This window comes from Epinephelus fuscoguttatus, linkage group LG14 (assembly GCF_011397635.1).
Source record: "Epinephelus fuscoguttatus linkage group LG14, E.fuscoguttatus.final_Chr_v1".
Lineage (NCBI taxonomy): Eukaryota > Metazoa > Chordata > Actinopteri > Perciformes > Serranidae > Epinephelus > Epinephelus fuscoguttatus.
This window is the reverse complement of record NC_064765.1, coordinates 29,432,240-29,451,773: the sequence shown is the minus strand read 5'-3', so window position 1 is coordinate 29,451,773 and position 19,534 is coordinate 29,432,240. Positions and strand designations below refer to the sequence as shown.

The 19,534-nt window shown below is 39.8% G+C and overlaps 1 protein-coding gene across 2 annotated transcripts; it reads left to right on the top strand.

The window, feature by feature from the left end:
- The first annotated feature begins 383 nt into the window (after positions 1–383).
- On the top strand, positions 384–19,534 carry wdr35 (WD repeat domain 35). 2 transcript variants are annotated; one of them, XM_049596959.1, is made up of 28 exons: positions 384–799; positions 904–1,021; positions 1,759–1,830; positions 1,984–2,076; positions 2,160–2,288; positions 2,448–2,581; positions 3,886–4,051; positions 4,154–4,299; positions 4,675–4,800; positions 6,002–6,187; positions 6,463–6,498; positions 6,605–6,665; positions 7,656–7,800; positions 8,236–8,305; positions 8,716–8,769; positions 8,868–8,977; positions 9,065–9,284; positions 9,399–9,479; positions 9,844–9,980; positions 11,603–11,806; positions 11,946–12,092; positions 14,238–14,370; positions 14,506–14,616; positions 16,063–16,227; positions 16,792–16,932; positions 17,037–17,193; positions 17,441–17,681; positions 19,065–19,534. In XM_049596959.1, exons 1-28 carry the CDS (start codon positions 776–778, stop codon positions 19,213–19,215), a joined length of 3,558 nt encoding a protein of 1,185 aa, XP_049452916.1. In that variant the 5' UTR covers positions 384–775; the 3' UTR covers positions 19,216–19,534. The 2 variants fall into 2 exon arrangements, with proteins under 2 accessions (XP_049452916.1, XP_049452917.1); XM_049596960.1 differs by lacking the exon at positions 6,463–6,498.

Sequence of the window (19,534 nt, the reverse complement as noted above, 5' to 3'; positions counted from 1 at the left end):
TCTTCAGTGACTGTGATAACTCGCTGGAATAACTTTTTTAAATGCATTGGACAACGTCATTAAAAAATTGTAGGCTATTTAAATTACTTCTTATTACATTCCTTGTTTATTATGCTTTTCTAGTGATGGCCAGTTATGTAGTGGGCCTATTACTGTTTTAAAGTCGGCTTAAGTAAGTCCAAGAAGACTCTGCAATGCAAAATAAAGTAGTGTTAGCTTATACCAAAGATACTGGTTTATCCACCGTCTTTGCTTATACTAAGAAAAACTGGAAAACGTATGAACGGCTCAATACTGTGATGTAGCCAAAGGGACTGAAGAAAACTGAAGAAAAACTACAACTACCAGAAAGACTCTAAACCCTCTTCCGGTTTACGGTTACCACGGGAGACCGAGGGAAGCTACAGCTTGAGACTACAGACGTCCGCTAAAACAAGCAATGAAACGTCGAATTTGAGCAGTGTTTTCAATACATTTGCTAACGTTATCAACTACAAACGTTGTCGACATTTTAATTTATCGTCTTTGGTTCTAGGGATGTTAACCGTGTCGTGTTTCCTAGGTAACTAGCAAAGCTAACGGTGTACAAGCTAACGTTGTAACGTTACTTCATAGATCCAGGCCGTATGATGTAGCCTAGCTAAGCTAAAACTTTAGCTGTCTAGTTTTCGAGGGAATTGGCGTAATATTAATGTCTTGGTTATGTTAAATCGTAATACGTCGTAAACAATTCATTTTGTGACTGAAAGAGGCCTGTTACGTTATCACCATCACAATGTTCATCTACCTCAGCAAGAAGGTGAGTGTCCAAAACCTCACATCGTACCTAACCACCTAAAAACACGCAAGTTAAGACACAGAGCGTTGGTTAACAGTGCGGCTTCAATTTAAATTGTTTTATAGATCGCCATCCCCAACAACATCCATCTAAAATGTGTTTCCTGGAACAAAGATCAAGGCTTCATCGCCTGCGGAGGAGACGATGGTCTCCTCAGGGTGCTTAAGCTCGAAACGCAGACAGGTAAGTTCAGGGGATGGAGCAGCCTGCACAGTCCTGGTACACACACTCGTCATTCCCACGCTATTTGTATTTACCTCTGGCCTTGGTTGGTAGAGCAACAAGTAAATAGCAATGTGCATGAAAATGAAAACCTGAATCATTATAAAGGAAGTCTACAAAATAAATACATATAATGCACAATGCAGAGTTCCTTGATACAGGAATTGAGTGTGATATGCTACATATATTTCATATGTTTATTTATTTATTACTGTCATTTTTCATCACGATAGATTAAAAGTGGGCAGATGAAAAACGTAATTTTGGGTTGATGAATAATAGTCCCTACATTCAGCTCTGTGTTAAAGTTTATTTGTCACAGCCTAACCTCTTATGTTATACCCATGTGGCTGAGATTTGAGGGCTCTTACAGTGTGAAAGAAATCTTCTGAAAGTTTTATAAGCTTTTTGACTCTGTGTGCAGTCACTGAAAGAAGAAATGATACCACCCCATCCACTCTTTTCCGCTGGACCGGTCCACTGTTATTATGCCCTTAAACAAACAGAGAAAACCCCCGAAAGAAAGAGAAAGATACAATAAAAAGCGTAAGCTGGAAGGTACCCACAAACTGTCATTCCAAGGCTGTAGACGAATGGTTGCCTTTTTAAAAAGTTTTTTAACAGTTGCCCAACTGAGAGTTGTTTGAACATTGTTGTGGTTTGAAATTTGATATGTTTTTTTTCTGCTTTCTCAACAGATGATGCCAAACTTAAAGGCCTTGCTGCCCCCAGTAATCTGTCAATGAACCAGACTCTAGAGGGACACAGTGGTAAGTTATATTACGCGGTTGCCAAACCTGTTATTATTATCATACTATGTTAGTAACAGGCAGCATTCACAAAAGTAAAGACAGCTAAGCAGTGCAAAAACTTGGAACAAGCCACAGGAAAATAATCCTACACTCTGATTTCTACACTTGTAGGTGCAGTACAAGTGGTCACATGGAACGAACAGTATGAAAAGCTGACAACCAGCGACCAGAATGGACTCATCATTGTGTGGATGCTCTACAAAGGTGATTGCTATCAAATTAAAAAATGCAAGTTGTCTTGTAATGAATATGGCTTTAATAGTTGTCTGTCTTCGCCCCTTCCAAAGGTGCATGGTACGAGGAGATGATCAACAACCGGAACAAGTCGGTGGTGCGGAGCATGAGTTGGAATGCCGATGGTCAGAAGATCTGCATCGTGTATGAGGATGGAGCGGTCATTGTTGGATCTGTAGATGGTAAAAACAGTTTTAATACATGGTGATCAGTTGTAATTTTTCCAACCAGATTTAACATAAAATCACCAAGAATCCCTTGACAAGGACTTCTTTGTTCACATGCTGAGGGAGTAAGTGTGAACATGTACAGTGGGATAAACACAACCTTTTTTTTCGAAGGTAACCGGATTTGGGGAAAGGAGCTAAAGGGAAATCAGCTTGCTCATGTGGCGTGGTCGCCAGACAGCAAGATCCTCCTCTTTGGCATGGCCAACGGGGAAGTACAAATCTATGACAACCAAGGAAACTTCATAGTGAGTGCATAAGCTTAAGTAGAAGAAGTGTAATTTCATTTTAGTTTGTACCCATGTAGAAACTACATGGCTTCATGACCTGTAGGATGCTAATATTGTGAAGAAAAATGCAATGTAGATTCAAGTGTGCAGAGGGAGTGCAGGCTTTCAGCATACATGGGAACAGCAGGTTTTGGGAGAATCTATTATCATATATTATCAGAGGACGTTTTGTGAAGCAAATTTATAGCCACCTTAAAGCTTTAAATTGATATTATCTTTTTGATTTTCCAGAAATAATTGTAGAATTTGTAAAGCCCCTAAGTGTAGGATATGGAAATTTCTGACTTTGGCAACTCCTGTGATATTAGAAAAGACGCTGCATACCACTATCAGCTTCATTGCTTTCTTAAAGGGATAGTTCAGATTTTTTTAAGTGGGGTTATATGGGTTACTTATCCCTGGACTGTATATCAGAAGCAGTAGATATCAGTTGGCACGTTCCCAGTTTGGAGAAACAGGCTAGAGTTCAGCACAGAAAATACACGATATACTGCTGTGGAGGGGTCAGCAACAACACATATTTTAACCACCCAAAAAAAGTCCCACCTAAAAAATCATTATCAGTTTAAGTGTATGCTCTACTAAGAGTATTTTCACAGCATTACCTTAATGCCAGACAGTGATTTCCAACTGGAAAATGAAGCTTTTTCTTTGAAGCCAGACTTCAATGGGTTTCAAAAAGTGTGATTTAGCATTGCTGAACACAGGAGCTGCTGGTCTACCGCTCCCTCGATAAGTTTGTTTGTTTGTGTTATTGTGTGGCTTTGGCATTTTAAAGGGTTAGTTGGGATTTACCAAATTCACACAGTAGCACAAACTAACTAACCAATCGAAGCAGCAGCACCATGTTCAGTGAGCTAAAATTACTGTTTTTCTCAGTGGAGCCTGGTGGCATTGATGAGAGCATATTTGGGGAACTGAAGCTTGTAACGGTTTCCAAGTCAAAATGGGCTGTCTGATGGAAACGTAAAGCTGCAAAAGTACTCTCAACATAACGTACACCTAAACTGATATGGATTTTTATAGGTTGCTAAAATACATTTTGTTGCTGACCCCCATCCACAGCACTAGATTGCTTAGCTTCCGTGTCGGACTCCTGCTGCTTGTCCAAACTTGGGGCATGCTGACTGACATCTATTGTATGTGATACACTGACTATTGATAAGTACCTCAAAAATCTGAACTAACCCTTTAAAGGTACATTTTGTGTGGTGTATCCACATGACATTGATATAAAATAATAATCTGATGTTATGTTTCAGATGAAAATGACCATCAGCTGCCTCACCAATGCAACCGGAGCTGTCAGTATTGCAGGTATCCACTGGTACGCAGGAACTGGGGGCTACATTGAACCAGAGTGTCCATGTCTCGCTATCTGTTTCGACAATGGACGATGCCAGATCATGCGCTACGAGAATGATGAAAGTAAGAGAGAAAAAAAGAACTTCAGAGATTGCAGTATTTTCTTATGCTTGAATGAAATGTTTACCAATGGTGATAAACTATGCTGTTGTCCTTTTTCTTCAGACCCAGTGTGTATTGACACTCTGATGAATGTGGTCAGTATCCAGTGGAATCATTGTGGCAGTGTCCTGGCAGTAGCAGGTTCTCTCAGAGCCTCAAATCTGGAGAAAGAATTCAATGTTGTGCAGTTCTACACACCATTTGGAGAGGTGAGAGCCAAGATTCTGTTCCTTTGCTGATTGCTTACAGAGTTTTATACATAAAGATCAGGCATGTGCAGTACACTATTATGCAGTGTTCCTGTCAATATCACATGTGAGACCAAAAAGAAATATTTACAAAGAATGAGCTGAATTGATAAAGCATACAATGCCTTTTGTCTCTTGTTTAAGAATGAAATAATTTGCAATTCCAGTTTTGCTGCTGTTGTGCCATCCGACATTGTGCTTTAGTCATTAGCATTGATTTTATAATCATCCATTGTATACCCAGAACCCCTACTGACCCCAGTGCGGAAATACAAATGCTATAAGACAGGAATCGTTGAGATTTTGTGCTTAAAATGACTGCTCCTGTTTAAACAGCATCTGAGGACTCTCAAAGTGCCTGGGAAGCAGATGACAGGCATTGGCTGGGAAGGAGGAGGGCTGCGTATTGGCCTGGCTGTGGACTCCTACATCTACTTTGCCAACATAAGACCAGACTACAAGGTAAATGATAACAAGTGTGGCTCACTCTCAATCAAGGATTTTTGGTAGAGAAACAGTTCTTGAGGGCACTTGTAGATAGAGGAAACTTCATAGAAGTTGAATGAGAGTAAAACAGACATTTAACTGTTTGCTGTGGTTATTTGGCTCAGTAATAAAAGAAAGCGATTGTGGTTAGTTGTTCTGGTGACAACACATGTCAGTGGGACTGTAAAGTATCCAGTAGTCCCATTCAGTAGTTTGAGAACTCAGTTTTTGGCTTACCATACGAACTAAGCTGGTGTTTCCCTTTTGTCAGTCGATTGCTGATGCTCACCATAAAGCCTGGGCCCATAATCACAATCATCCTTACCAGCATCTGTATGTCCTGGTGTGAAACTGAGCCAACAACACCAACATCTGATATTAGAGACATGGATTACATAGCTAAACATGACTACAGATTGGGATTATTTTACTTACAAATGAAAATATGAAGCAGTTAAATCCAACAATCCTCAGTTCCTCTTAAGGATCTGGTTGAAACTGTGCACTAAAGACACCTCTCCATGCTTCGTACTACTACAATGTATGTGTGGTCGTCACCTCAGCTCACTTCAGTGAGTTTCAACTTGCAGCAAATTAGTTTTTTCCTAATTTGTATGGAAGTTAGCCTGCCGCAACGGTGCAATGGTACACATTATAATGGCTGCTGATTTGAAGTGGAATATCCATTCTACTTTCATTCTATTTCTATGGAAAACCTGTAGTGAATCTGGCATGAGTACAGTTAAAACACTGGCCAGATGCTCAGAATATTCATCAGGGCAGAGATGATTAAAAAATAATAATATAAATCACCCCCACCTGTCTTTAAATCAGTAGAATGTTTGAATTGTAGTGTAGTGTTATATTCAATTGTGTTTAAAGGTTCTCTTGACTGTTGATTTTCTCTTTTATGTGGACGGTGTGTGACAAATGATACATAAATTTACATTTACCAACCATCTTTTTGTAGTTTTGTGAAGTAGCTGTGTACGTTTCTGCGAAACTGGCCTGCTGCAAAGGCAACACCTTGCTTGCAGAATCTGTCCCAAAAAATGCTTTTGGTCATATGTTACTGTCACATGGAGGAACATGTCTTTTGTTTAATCATATTTCTTCCCAGAGCTTAGAAGCAACACACATGAGGTGAATCTCAGCAGCTCTTTATGTCTCTCAACAGTGGGGCTACTGTTGCAGCACAGTGGTGTATGCTTACACAAAGCCAGAGCGGCAAGAGTACTGTGTGGTATTCTGGGACACCAAAAACAACGAGAAGTTTGTCAAATATGTCAAGAGCTTGATGTCCATCACAACCTCGGGGGACTTCTGCATCCTAGCCAGCAAGGCAGATGACACCCAGCCTCAGGTACAAACACCTCTGGATTATATGTCCTATTGTAGCATGGCAACACTGAGAAGAAATTACTATTGTTTTATAATGGTTGACTTAATATGCTACTTACATTCTGTATGACTCGAACAAGCTTATCCATTGCTTTAGACAGATCTATTCTAACTTTTACATACAATGAGGAAGAAACAGTGTATACAGATGAAGTTACAGAGTGAGCTGTAGTAGTAAGGATCACAAATGTGTCTCTGCTCTCTTGCTTCCTGTCTTTCTAATTCATCGCCACACAGGAGGATGCTGAGTTAGAGTCTACAAATCATGCAAGGGTACTGTACAAATTAAAACCACAAACTCAAAATGAGTACTGTTTATTTGGATAAAGAATGATAAATTGACCTGTAGAATAATGTTGCATTGTTGCATGTTTTTCAGTATGTCCTGATTCTGTGCAACTCCATTGGGACTCCACTGGACTCCAAATACATTGACATTGGTGAGTTCATACAGTAAAGTGAGACATATTTTTCTTGTGATGCCACTTTTTTCATTTTCTAGTCAACACAATATAAAATATGAATTTTCTTACATCATACCATCAACTAAACAAGGCATGTGCCCTGCGAGCTTGCACACAGTGGAGACACAGAGGTGAACTTGGTAATAATATCCTCGAGGCACGACTGGAATGATCAGAGTCCTCATTTACCATAAGGTTGGTGTGTTTCCTCAAGCCAATGTGAGAGATCACACCCTGTGTATAGAGACACGGTGGTTGGCGTTCTGCCACCTGCTGCCCACAGTTACATCTTTCATAAGCCCACAGCATCTTATAGCAAACAGACGGTTAGCACTGGGCATCTTTATATCTCATGGATATTCAGCATTCTGTCTTTGCTTGACATGACTGAATGTTTGCTGAGAACATAAGGGAAAGACAGGTCAAAGTCTGCAGACCTCAAAGCCTCAGAGGATCTGAATGGATTTCAGATATCCCACATAGGTTAAATAATAAGAGAGTGAGTTCAAGTGTGTGCCTTTTGGAGATGTCTCCTCCTCTGGCCTTGTGATGGCTTTAAAGTTTATCTGTTTGAGAGCACACCTCATTATATGTTCTTGTATTTATCCACACAGAAAATACGCACAGAGTATTCATAATTCAAAGTTAGAGAAAAGAAAGATTTATAGTGATTTACAAATATTAATTTACCAGGCACTGGTATCGATCACTGTATTTAATGTAAGCTTTCACCACCCAAATGTCAATACTTAATTACTATACACGTGTATGTACTCAAACTGAATTGTTTGACATAACAAACTAAAAGCTTAAAATCCCTCTTAGTTGGTTACATTGGATAAAATGTGGTGTCAGATGCTTGGCACACACATGATCCACCAAATGACATTAAAAAAGATGGACACGATTGATTCAGTTGCTTCCTAATGACATAAAATTATAATCACTACTTGTCTACTTGTTCAGATCCACTGTTTGTCACCATGACCAAGACACATGTGATCGCTGCATCCAAAGAGGCTTTCTATTTGTGGCAGTACAGAGTGGCGAAGAAATTAACTGCCCTGGAGATCAACCAGGTAACCAGAACTAAGAAGGAGGGAAGAGAGAGGTGAGTTTTTTCAGACATTGGCCGAACATTTACAGTACAATAGAGCTGCATTTAAACTGGACGTCATAAAAGCTGTATTTAACAAAGCCAGGTAGAGGATGGGGACAGAATAGAACACCCATGTCAGAACTTACAGTACACATTAAGCAGATCATGGAAAGTTACAGGGAAGTAATGAAACCACAAGGCTAGATTCTGTGAGTCAGTTGGTTTACTGGCGTACTGTTTCAGTGTAGAGTGTTGGTACTGACAGTGCTATGAAAAGCATTCATTCATCTGAATCAAAGGCCACTGTGGTTCCAGACAGGCTAGGCATGACATAATGTTCTGCCAGGGCTTTCCTAGCACCTGAACCACAATTCACCTCAGTGGAAAGGGCAACTGTCTGTCTGTGTCTGGCTCTTTCTCATTTGTTCTCACTTCCTGCCTGTCTAGGGTCTATCACATTGACAGCAATCCATCCGGAGCCAATGACAGTGGTCCAGACTTTACAAAAGCCTTCACAGTAAGAGACATTTTCACCTTTCAGATTTACAAGTTTCTTAACCTCAAAGTTGTGGCAAAAAATCAAAAAATAACTCTACAAAGATGCTTCTGAGACATTTTTATAACAATGTACTGGGAAACTAATACATTACATTTTTAATTTTATCTCTCCATCTACTGTATGTAAAGCTGTTTTTTGTCATTTTCATGAAAACAAACTTTTTCATGGGGGGTCCAATTTACTTGAATTGTCTGAAGCCTTATTTTTGAAATATTAAAATTTTTGACACACATACATAAACTACAACTAATAGTAATTTAATTTAAAATACATTTTCAGCTCACAATAAAGTTTATTGATATTTATGTTTTAGTTCCAGTTTATTTTTTATTGTCATGGCTCACATGTATGTTTCTGTTCTATTTCAGGCAACCCGAGATCCCATTTGTTGTATCACAGCAACAGACAGGACCCTGATTGTGGTATGTACATCTCTGTTTTAATTTTGCAACTTCAAATCATTCACTAAAAGTAAAATTAAAGTAAAACAATAAGTGTTTGATTGTATATGTTCTTCTAGGGCCGTGAGTCTGGCACCATCCATAGATACAGCCTCCCGAATGTTGTTCTCATCCAGAAATACACTTTGAACAACAGAGCCTACTATCTGTCCTTGAACTGCAACTCCAGGCAGGCACTGTTAATCAGTTCAAACACAGTTTGTCAAATTTGAAAGCTGATAAATTTTTCATTAAATTTAATTGTTATTTTGTTTAGTCGTCTGGCCACAATTGACATTGCGGGCGTGCTGACTTTGTTGGACCTGGAAGTTCGTGCCTCCACAGACAACGGCTCAGGAGACCAGATATCTGCAGGAGATCCATCCAAGTTTGAGCGCAAAGATGTTTGGGACATGAAGTGGGCGAATGACAATCCTGATCTATTCGCCATGATGGAGAAGACAAGGATGTATGTCTTCAGGAACTTAGACCCAGAGGTGAGTGCTCAGGTGTTTGTGTGTTGGTCAGCAGCATTATCTTGTTATTACTAAATAAACATTTAGCAACTGTTGCCTTTGTGTATTGTTTTTTCTTTTTAAAAAAAAAAACAGGAACCCATACAGACATCTGGGTACATTTGCAACTTTGAAGACCTGGAAATCAAATCTGTCCTGCTTGATGAAATCATGAAGGTAAAATTTTATTTAAAAAAAAGTGGCACTTGAGATCCGAGTCCGAATACTGTTGAAATGAAAAACATAACCACTCATGCTAATACCAAGATGCTTTTTTCCCATAGTTTCAATGAAATGTTTTATTTAGCCTCTTAAATATCCTAAAGCAGATGGATTTTGCAATTGTTTAGACTTACTGTTTATTTGACACATGATTAATTTAACAGCTGGTTGCATAATGATGAGAATTCATCCATTTGTAGTGTTAATATGAAGAGAGACTCTCTTTATGCCTCACTGCTTTGCTGTGTCTTTAAATTGCTCAAAGATGCAGTGTGCATTTGTTGATTTAATCAAACACTTATGGGATCTTGCCCAACAGGATCCAGAGAGGCCTAACAAAGACAACCTCATCAACTTTGAAATCCGCTCCCTGAGGGACAGTCGTGCATTGATTGAAAAAGTGGGGATTGAGGATGCCTCACAGTTCATTGAAGATAATCCTCACCCAAGACTCTGGTAAATGCAAAGTGTTGATCTCTACTTTCTATTCAGCTTTAACGCATGGCTTTAAGCTTAAGGACCTTATTTTAAGTGCAACATAAAGTGGTAGGTCTTATGGCAGAGACACACCAAACCGTCTTCAGAGAGCTAGCAGCGATGGAGGTCCCATGTTGCATCACCTGACATTGCTGTTTCTTGGCCTAAAAGACTACAGCAGACGGCCAGCCACCATGTACGTTCTGTACCGGCATGAGAGAAAATAACTCTCCACACCAGCAGACGGTCATTGTCTGTAATCATCATTAAAAAAGGAAACTGAATGCTAGTGCTAGTTAGCCAGTTAGCCCATTGATAACACAATCTAATGTTTAAGAACAGAGCTCATTTCCTTGCGCCAGTGAACAATAACACAAACCCTTCCAAAACTTATCTGTTAAAGAAAGAAAAAAAATCTTACCTTATATGACAAGTTTGTTCTGGTCTTCCTTTTGACTTCAGCTCCTTGTTTACTTTCCTCACTTCCGTTTCTCCTCTCGTGCCCTAACCTGAACTGCCAATCAGAGTGATTTCATTCACTCACAAGCGCCGTCGTCAACAGGGTCCAACATGGGGCAACAGTGCAGGACATACCACACTGACAAGGGTGACTGACGCTCACCAACTGTCTGATATTGACCAACATTTTGGTTCATGTATGTGGAGCAGTGAAAGGTGAAAAAGGGTTGGATGCAGTTGAGTATAGATCAGAGGTTGTGGTGATTAATAAATTCACTTTCAGCCCATCACATCACTGGTCTCATCACTCTGATACAGCTGTACTGATTACAGTGGCACATGACGACGGCAGCTCAATAAGTGAAGAATTGGCTTTTCCAAGAGATCATGTTGTTGTCTGGATGGTGCAGAGTGATTCAATGTGAACACCACAGATCCGCAGCAGATGTTGTGGGGGATTTTTAACAGTTAATTTGTACAATAACAATAGAAACAAATAATTTAAAAAAATATTTAATTTAATCAAGGTAAACATGGGACTCAGTGATACAAAGCAGCAAAATCAGTTCTCAAAAACTATTCTGAATTTTCTGTTCAAAAGATATTTGAACGTTGCTGTCAGGTCAGGTTGGCACCAGTCAATAGCTGCTTTGTCTGAGCATGTACTCTGTGTTGGTGCAGGAGGATTATTGCAGAGATTTATAATAACTCTTTTGTAGCTACAGTGTGATCACTTTAGCTTATGCGTGTTCTCTGGGTAGTGTGTCAATTCTTGCAGCATCCCTCAAAATCTTGCAACATTAAAAAGTGGGAGTCAGTTCAAGCAGTCAGCTTCAGTCTGTGACCTAAGGATAATCTTTGCACTCATCTCACCCAGCAATAAAATCATAGAATCATTAAGTCTGAAACAGATTGATTGATTGCAGACAATTATTTGGTCCATAGATACTGATTTGCATTTGCAAGCCACAGTCCTACTCACAGATTGTTGAGTGACTTCATACGGCTTAATAGCTTCATTACAGTTTAAATCTAAATCAATCATATTAGAGTGTGTATAAGAATTTATGTACGCACATTATGCCTCGCAGCTGTACTGGTGATAGTAGCTAACTGCTCCCTCTCCGTTATGACCTCACCAGGCGTCTTCTGGCTGAGGCAGCCCTCCAAAAACTGGATCTGAAAACAGCTGAACAGGCCTTCGTCCGTTGCAAAGACTACCAGGGCATTGAGTTCGTCAAGCGACTGGGCAACTTGCAGAGCGAGCCCATGAAACAGGCAGAGGTGGCAGCTTACTTCAGCAGGTTCGAGGAAGCTGAGCGGATGTACCTGGACATGGATCGCAGGTATATTTAACTGTATTTTTTGGGGCATATTTGATAGTTGAATCAAAACTTCCAATAATGATTTACTTTGTCATTTTAAATGTCAGTGTTACCTTATGCCATCAGTTCTGTAAGCATGTTAATGTTTTATTTCTCGTAGGGACCTTGCCATCAGCCTTAGGATGAAGCTTGGAGACTGGTTCAGGGTGCTCCAGCTGCTCAAAGCTGGCTCTGGGGACTGTGATGATGCTCTGCTGGAACAGGCGTACAATGCGATTGGAGACTACTTTGCTGACAGACAGAAATGGTATTGAAATTTAGTTTACGATTTCTTTCTTTGGTCATTTAGTGTGTTAGTATATTTAGTATAGAAACAATATATACATGTGTTAGATAGTTACAGAGCCCCTAAAGTTCCAAAAGGTGATATTTGTTTTGTCTTGCGTACAACAAATATTATCTTGTATGAATAACCTAACAGCTTGTCTGCACAAGATAATAACTCCTTTCCACAAGATAATAACCTATGCGCACAAAATAAAATATGTAGCAAACTACATAGCAACTTTTGAGACTTTCAGGTCTCCATAGGTAATATATCTGTTTTGGGGGGAAAAAAGTTCTGTAATTTGTACATTGAAGTATTGTTCTTTGTTCAGTGGATGTGAACAGAAGCGTAATGCATTAAAAAAAAAAATAAAAAAATAAAAATCCATAATTAACGAAAATATTATTTCAGAATTCTGAGAAAAGTTGTCATGAAAAAAACGGCTCTTTTTTTCCTGAATTTATGAGACAGTCATCTATTCATAAATCAGTTAATGAGACATTTTGCATAATTTTGAGATGATTTTATTAATATAGAAAAACAGCAGCATTTTATTTATCAAATGAATGTATTACGCATTCATAGATATGCATTGTAATGGCTTAGCACTATAATACATAAACAGATTATGCAAATATAAACACCCATTTTCACCCAAGATCGTCATTAGTACGATGCAATATATTTAATATATCCCAAACCAAATAATATGTCATTAGCCTCTCAGTTGTATGGTAATATAAATGCTAATTAAAATCCATCATAAAAGGATGAGTTAACATTATGTCACTTCTATTTTGCGCCCATATACATTGAGTTATTGTCACCATAATCATTCCTTCGGTCCATACTAGCTGTGAATAATCCTTTCCTGACACGAGTCCAGTGTAAATGATAGAGGACAAGTCCACCGTCCTTTGCAAAAATGCACTCTGAGGGTCAGCTAAAGATAATTCAAGGCTTCAGCAGTCTCAGTCAGCCAAATCAAGTAGGTATCTTCCAGAGAGACTACCTTCTTTCTTTTTCCCTGTTTCTTTGCTGAGACTTTCGCAAGGAACCATAACAAAAAGAGGGAGTTTTGTAAGGAAAGACTTTATCTTTACAAGACACCCATGTGATTTAACTAACTGTATGCTGAAGCCTCATATTTGCCTCAGCTAAACTTTAAAATGCATACTTGCACAGAATGAGAACTGTGTTTTTTCCCCTATCACTTACATTGAATTGGAAACAGATTCACTGGATAAATGATGACATACTGTAACCTATTTGTGCCACTGCAAGCAATCTTCGTCGAATCTGGACGGCCTTTAACACACTGTATGGATGTATGCACACAGGGCTGTTACCAGAACTCCTATCCATTATTATCTTATTCCATTGTTCTGTGTGCTTTCCGTTATTAGACATCCATTGTTTTCTTTGTTTATGGTTTAAGTGGGGCTCTTTTATTTACGTCATCTCATTGCGCCCTCTTCCACAGTGGCCCCTAACTCAAGAATTAGTGCCACCTACTGCTTATCTCAGTGAACCAGCTCCCAATATTCGCATAACAGCAGTTGATGAAAAAGCACATAAAGTCACATTTAGCCAACTATTTGGAAATTCAGTTAAAATGCGCGCTACATTTGGATGGAAACCTGACTTAAGATTCAGAGGCGTCTACACAAGGCTCTCAACATGGAGGTGGCTGAGTCAGCGGCTCATAGCTAACTGTGCGGACAATGCTAGCAACAGCAACAGTGCTTATAGAGCTAATGGTGTTAGGAGAGTGGCTGCAACACTTCCACGCCAACACCGTCTCAATATCAGCATTAACTGCCATATTAGGGCAGTGCAAAGCAGTGGGGATTAGCTAGCCAGTGGGATACACACATGGACTCACATGTATGCGTGGCTGGACCGCACAACAGCGAACAGAGAAGTCCGGATTACAGTGCACAAAGAGGTGGCCTGACTGTGTTCTCTGCTCAGGATGCCAGTACGTAACTACTTATTTACATAGCAAATAGCTGGTTCCTGCTACATTAATGTTCTGAATGTCATGAAGGGCTCCTTTAAGATTGAAGGAGACTCTGTCTTACTTTCGGTTTTAAATACTGTATAAATCCTTTCTGTTTCAAGGGTCAACGCAGTGCAGTACTACCTTCAAGGTCGTAACCAGGAGAGGCTGGCAGAATGCTACTACATGTTAGAGGACTATTATGGCCTTGAAAAGCTGACCACTATGCTGCCAGAGAATCATGCGCTTTTACCGGTGAGCAAAATGTTCAGATTTGACCAAAAATAACTCTTTCTTGGGCTTTATGTAGAAATTTCAGACATCAATGACTGTGAATCCATAAAGCCAACCCTCTGTTGCCTCTCCATTGTTTCCGTCTCTGTGTTTCAGGATATTGGGCAAATGTTTGCCACCGTGGGCATGTGTGAACAAGCTGTGCAGGCCTACCTGAAATGCAACCAGCCCAAGGCTGCCGTTGACACCTGTGTCCATCTGAACCAGGTGAGAGACAGACAGAACACTGTGGCGCCAGAGTTTCTGAGTGACACTCAGAAACACGGTCTTCCCTCGGCCATCTTCAGATTAAACACACATTTCACTGTGTCAGTGTGGCACCTGCTGTCCTCCCACTCCTATCCTCTTCCTGTGTCATATTTAGCCCCACAGTGTGAATGCTGCTCTCAAACTTTGCTCTTCCAGTGTAAATTTGGCATTTAGCTCAGAAGGGTTGATTAACTGTTCTTCGCTCAGGTTTGGACAAAAGAAAGAGCTTTCTTAATATAAAAAATCTGTGAAGAGATGTTTCACCACAGCTGACTTTGATTTAAAGGACGTTAAATTTGTGCTGTAATTGACCCTGTGTTAATCCAAAAGGAGACGTCGTTAGCGGTCCCTGTTTCCTCTCTTGGCAGTTCCTCCTGCTGTGTTAATGTTGCGTTTTTGACAGTGAAATGAACAGGCTGCACTTTAACTGTTTCCCCTTCAGTTTCCTGTTAGCTCATCCCTGGGATGTGGCAAAATACACTAGGCTCTGTGTTATCTAACTTTTGTGACTGCAAGTGAGGTATACAGCTGTGGGTCATTTTCAGGAAGGCTTGATGAATAGAAGCCAGAAAGTGATTTAAGTTAAAACCTAATTGCAGTTGGTAACATTTATAAAGAATAACTTTTTTTATGTATTTGCTGAAACTGTCACTGTAGTCACACAACACTAAATCAGAATCCCATTCCTCTGCCTACTCTGTTGCCTTGTAGCGCCTCTAATGGCCTTACAGCACATTAACAAATACAACCAATCAGAGCTGAGGAGTCTCTAATGCAGCTGTTAATCATGTCAGTCACTGCTTGTAAACTTCAGACTGTCAAATTAGGCAGCGCTGATCAAATATTAATCAAGAGTCTGTTATTATGTTAGCTATTTCTGGCCTCAAACGTTTTCAGAAACTTATTTTTGTGTACTGTTAGGCTGTAAAATGAGACGGTTGGTCCAGCTGGTGGGTGGTGCTTGGTATTTTGGTCGACTGTGTCCAACATGGTGGCCGGGTCACAAACATATTTGATCAGTGCTGCCTAGTTTGACAGTTTGACCACAATTCACAAGCAGTGTTTGACATGATGTGTTAGAGACTCCTCGGCTCTGATTGGTTGTTTTTTGTGCGCTTTGGTAGATTCTATGTGAGAGGCAGTAGAGAGAGGAGGAGGGACATGGTATATTTCTCAGATTATCTGTCTCATGTACTTCTTTCATATTATAGTGACAGTTTTAGTAAATACGACACAAAATTATTTTCATGAAAGTTACCAACCGTAGCTTTAAAAGCTGTATGTAAATGATGTATTTATTGCACTGACTTTTCTGATTATTATTTTAGATTAACTTGACCAATATCATATTCAAAAGGTACAGGCTTATTTTGTTTTTGGTTCAGTATTGTCCTTTTCTTACAGTGGAACAAAGCAGTGGAACTCGCCAGGACCCACAACATGAAGGAGATTAAACCTCTTCTCTCCAAATATGCTACACATCTTCTTGAGAAGAATAAAACCTTAGAGGCGGTGGAGCTGTATCGGAAAGCCCACCATTTCCTTGATGCGGCCAAACTCATGTTTAAGGTGGGTTTATGTTTTCATGCACTTTTTTACGCTGGAGTTTGAAGCATCACATTTTCCCAATACATATTCACACAGAAAGGAACTGAACAAGCAGCTTGGGAAAGGAAGGCAGGGTCATTCCTCCCTTCTTTTACAATAATCAAATCCAAACACCAAATAACTGTCGATCCCTAATAAACTGGCCCCCTTCCTTAGGGTCTGGGAGCAGTTTTTGGGGATCAAGTCCACTATAGGGCCAGCTCCATCAGGTCTTGAGGCGACCCAATACTGGACAGATTAGTTAAAATTAAGAATCACAAACCACCTGACAAAATAATATGGAAACCATGGTTGCAGCAACACATAGTTAAAATTTTATATAGAAAACTAAAAGACACAAACCTGGTTGATTCTGGTGGACTGACCCATTCTGGAGCCCCATGATGGTGCTCTGATCATGCTTTGCTGCCGGCGAATGGGGAATGGTGTGACACACTCTGTTTATTGTATTTGAGGTCACACTAGAATTTTTCTTCAGCTGGAATAACTTGTTTGTGGGCATGGACTTTTTGGCTGCCGTTACAGATTGCAGATGAGGAGGCGGAGAAAAGGACCCGACCGCTGCGGGTGAAGAAGCTCTATGTCCTGGCAGCACGTCTGGTTGAAAATTACCATGAGCAGGTGAAGACGTCACAGCAGAGCAAATCCAAAGGGAAAAAGTCTGAGGTAATATATCACCACTAATACTTTATACATATAGGAATATATGTTTCTATTTCTTTCTCTTTTTTTTCAATAAAAGCTTTTACATATTATAATACTGTAATTAGGCAACATCTGCACTGGCTGGGCTGCTTGAGGAAGATGCAACCTCTTCAGACAATCGTATTGTGGACAACGCGTGGCGTGGAGCGGAGGCGTATCACTTCTTCCTGCTGGCTCAGAGGCAGCTATATGGAGGCTACATTGAGAACGCCATGCGCACAGGTACCAAATCACACAGGACACTTCAACAAAATAATGTAATAATTATTATACAGTATTTTCCAAACTGATTCAAAGACAGGAGTTGAGTTCATGAGATATTATTCAGTTTGTATTTGTATTTATTTTGTCACAAATTATTTTTTCTTGATGTGGACAGTCTTGTGATTTGAGACAAGTTAGTTTCCCATCATACATAGAACCAAACACAGTTACAGTCTAACTCCTCACCGCTTCCCCATTTTTAAAGCCCTTCACCTGCGTGAGTATGAGGACATCATCCCGCCAGTGGAGATCTACTCTCTGCTCGCCATTTGCTCTGCGGCCAACAGGGCCTTTGGCACATGCTCGCAGGCCTTCATCAAGCTGGAGTCCCTAGAGAGTCTGGACCCTGAACAGCGGCAGCCTTACGAGGATCTGGCCCTGGAGATCTTCACCAAGCACACACCAAAGGACAGCCACTCGGCGGAGCTGTACGGATCGTCAGAGGGGTGAGGGTCTGGCTCCAAATACTGACAGACGACTAGTTTCCTTAACTTAACCATTTAAAAGACATGTTTTGGAGGGATTTCGCCATTCTTTCCCTTCATACACATATTTGAATTCACAGATTACCATGAGAAATAGAGACATATTAAAGACACAATGAGTATATCTGAATCTACATTGGGAGGAATAACCATAATGAAATATGAACCAGTAGTATTGATGGGTGTATTGTAGTAAACAGCAGTCTACATTATTCTTTATTTGGGTTTTTTCCCTGTAGAGTCAACATAAACACAGTGCTGTGCCTTGCACTGTGATATATTCATTTAATTACAACTATATTTTAAAAGTTCCCTGCCACATCTCCAGGCACAAGCCAAAAACAGTCATTACTAAAGTCTAAATGCAGTAAATGATTTCAACAAAATTTAAATGAGCTATAGTCATTACCCATTGTCAAAACAGAAGCGCTGAAATGTATTTTTCTCTAGTAACGTTAAATGGATTGTTAGATGATTTGTATACACAGCAGTTTCTGTCAATTTGGGGTAATAAAGTATATTACAGAGCCAGCTGCTGTAGACAGAGGAAGCAGCATTAGGGTCTTTATTAATGTAACTTTCTAAAAGTGAATGCTGAATAGGGGAAATGAAAAGAATCTACAAATAGCTATTTTTTATGCATTACAGGAATACACGCAGCTTTGTAGATTGTTAGCTCTGTTGCTTTATTATGACTCTAGCATTGTGTTGAGTGCTACAACCAGTCGCAGGCAAGCAATTAACAATGAACACAGAGCTACAGAGAAAGTAATCTCGGAACCCGTTGGCTATTGGTCCGACAACAATAAGCTTCTGGGGGCCATAGCCAATATTTTGGGAGATCCAGTGTGGCTAGCAGATGTGGCCAAGACTTCCTTTGCCGTGGGCTGGCCATTTCGGCTTATATCTATAAACACACATATATACATATGAAAAAAAAAATGAAAAGCTAATAAAATGCTAAATTGTTGTCGGAGGATAGCAGATGGGTTCCGAGATTTAATTTCAGCCAATGCGTTATGCCTCCTCACATGGACTGTTTACCTGACGTTCAAACATGATTGGTCAATATTGCTCAGACTACAAACAGAAACCAGAATGCTTCCAATACCAAAATCTTGCCCTGTGGCCTACAGAGTCTGCATACATATACAGATATCTGTTCATGGAGATTAAAGAGACAGACACCAGGGACATGTGGGTATGCTTTCATCACTAATGGAAACTTTACCAACAGATCACTCTTAACTTTTTGTCTTCCTTTAAGCCATTCATTGAGGTTCTCTTTAATTTCACTACTTGACAATATCCCTGACTCCAACCAATTCTATTTTCTTATTCTAGGACGGAATCAAAATTACCCACATGCATTGTGACAGGTCTACCGATCCAGGAGTACCAGTTCTGGATGTGCAACGTGTGTAAACACTGCGCTCTAGGGCAGGAGATCAGCAAGTATAACTGCTGCCCACTGTGTCACAGTCCTGTAGCGTGAAACTCTGTCCCACATTTTCACATTTCTAAGCATTGTAATGTGTGTTGGCTTGAATCTGTGTTTCTTTTTTACGTGTTTGTGGAGCAAATGAACTGAAAATATTTACTTATGGAAAAGGTGCATTTGGTTTTAACTTAATGAATGTTCTTAAACTCAAGCTGTCATATGTTTTATCCAGTCGAAACAGAGCAAAATATGTATTTAGTGGGATTTAACTTATGTCTTCTGTATTTTTCTTTACTTTAAATGTTGTGAAATATTAAAATGAATACAACTGCTTTGTTAACTATTTTTATATGGAAGTAAATAGTAAATAAAC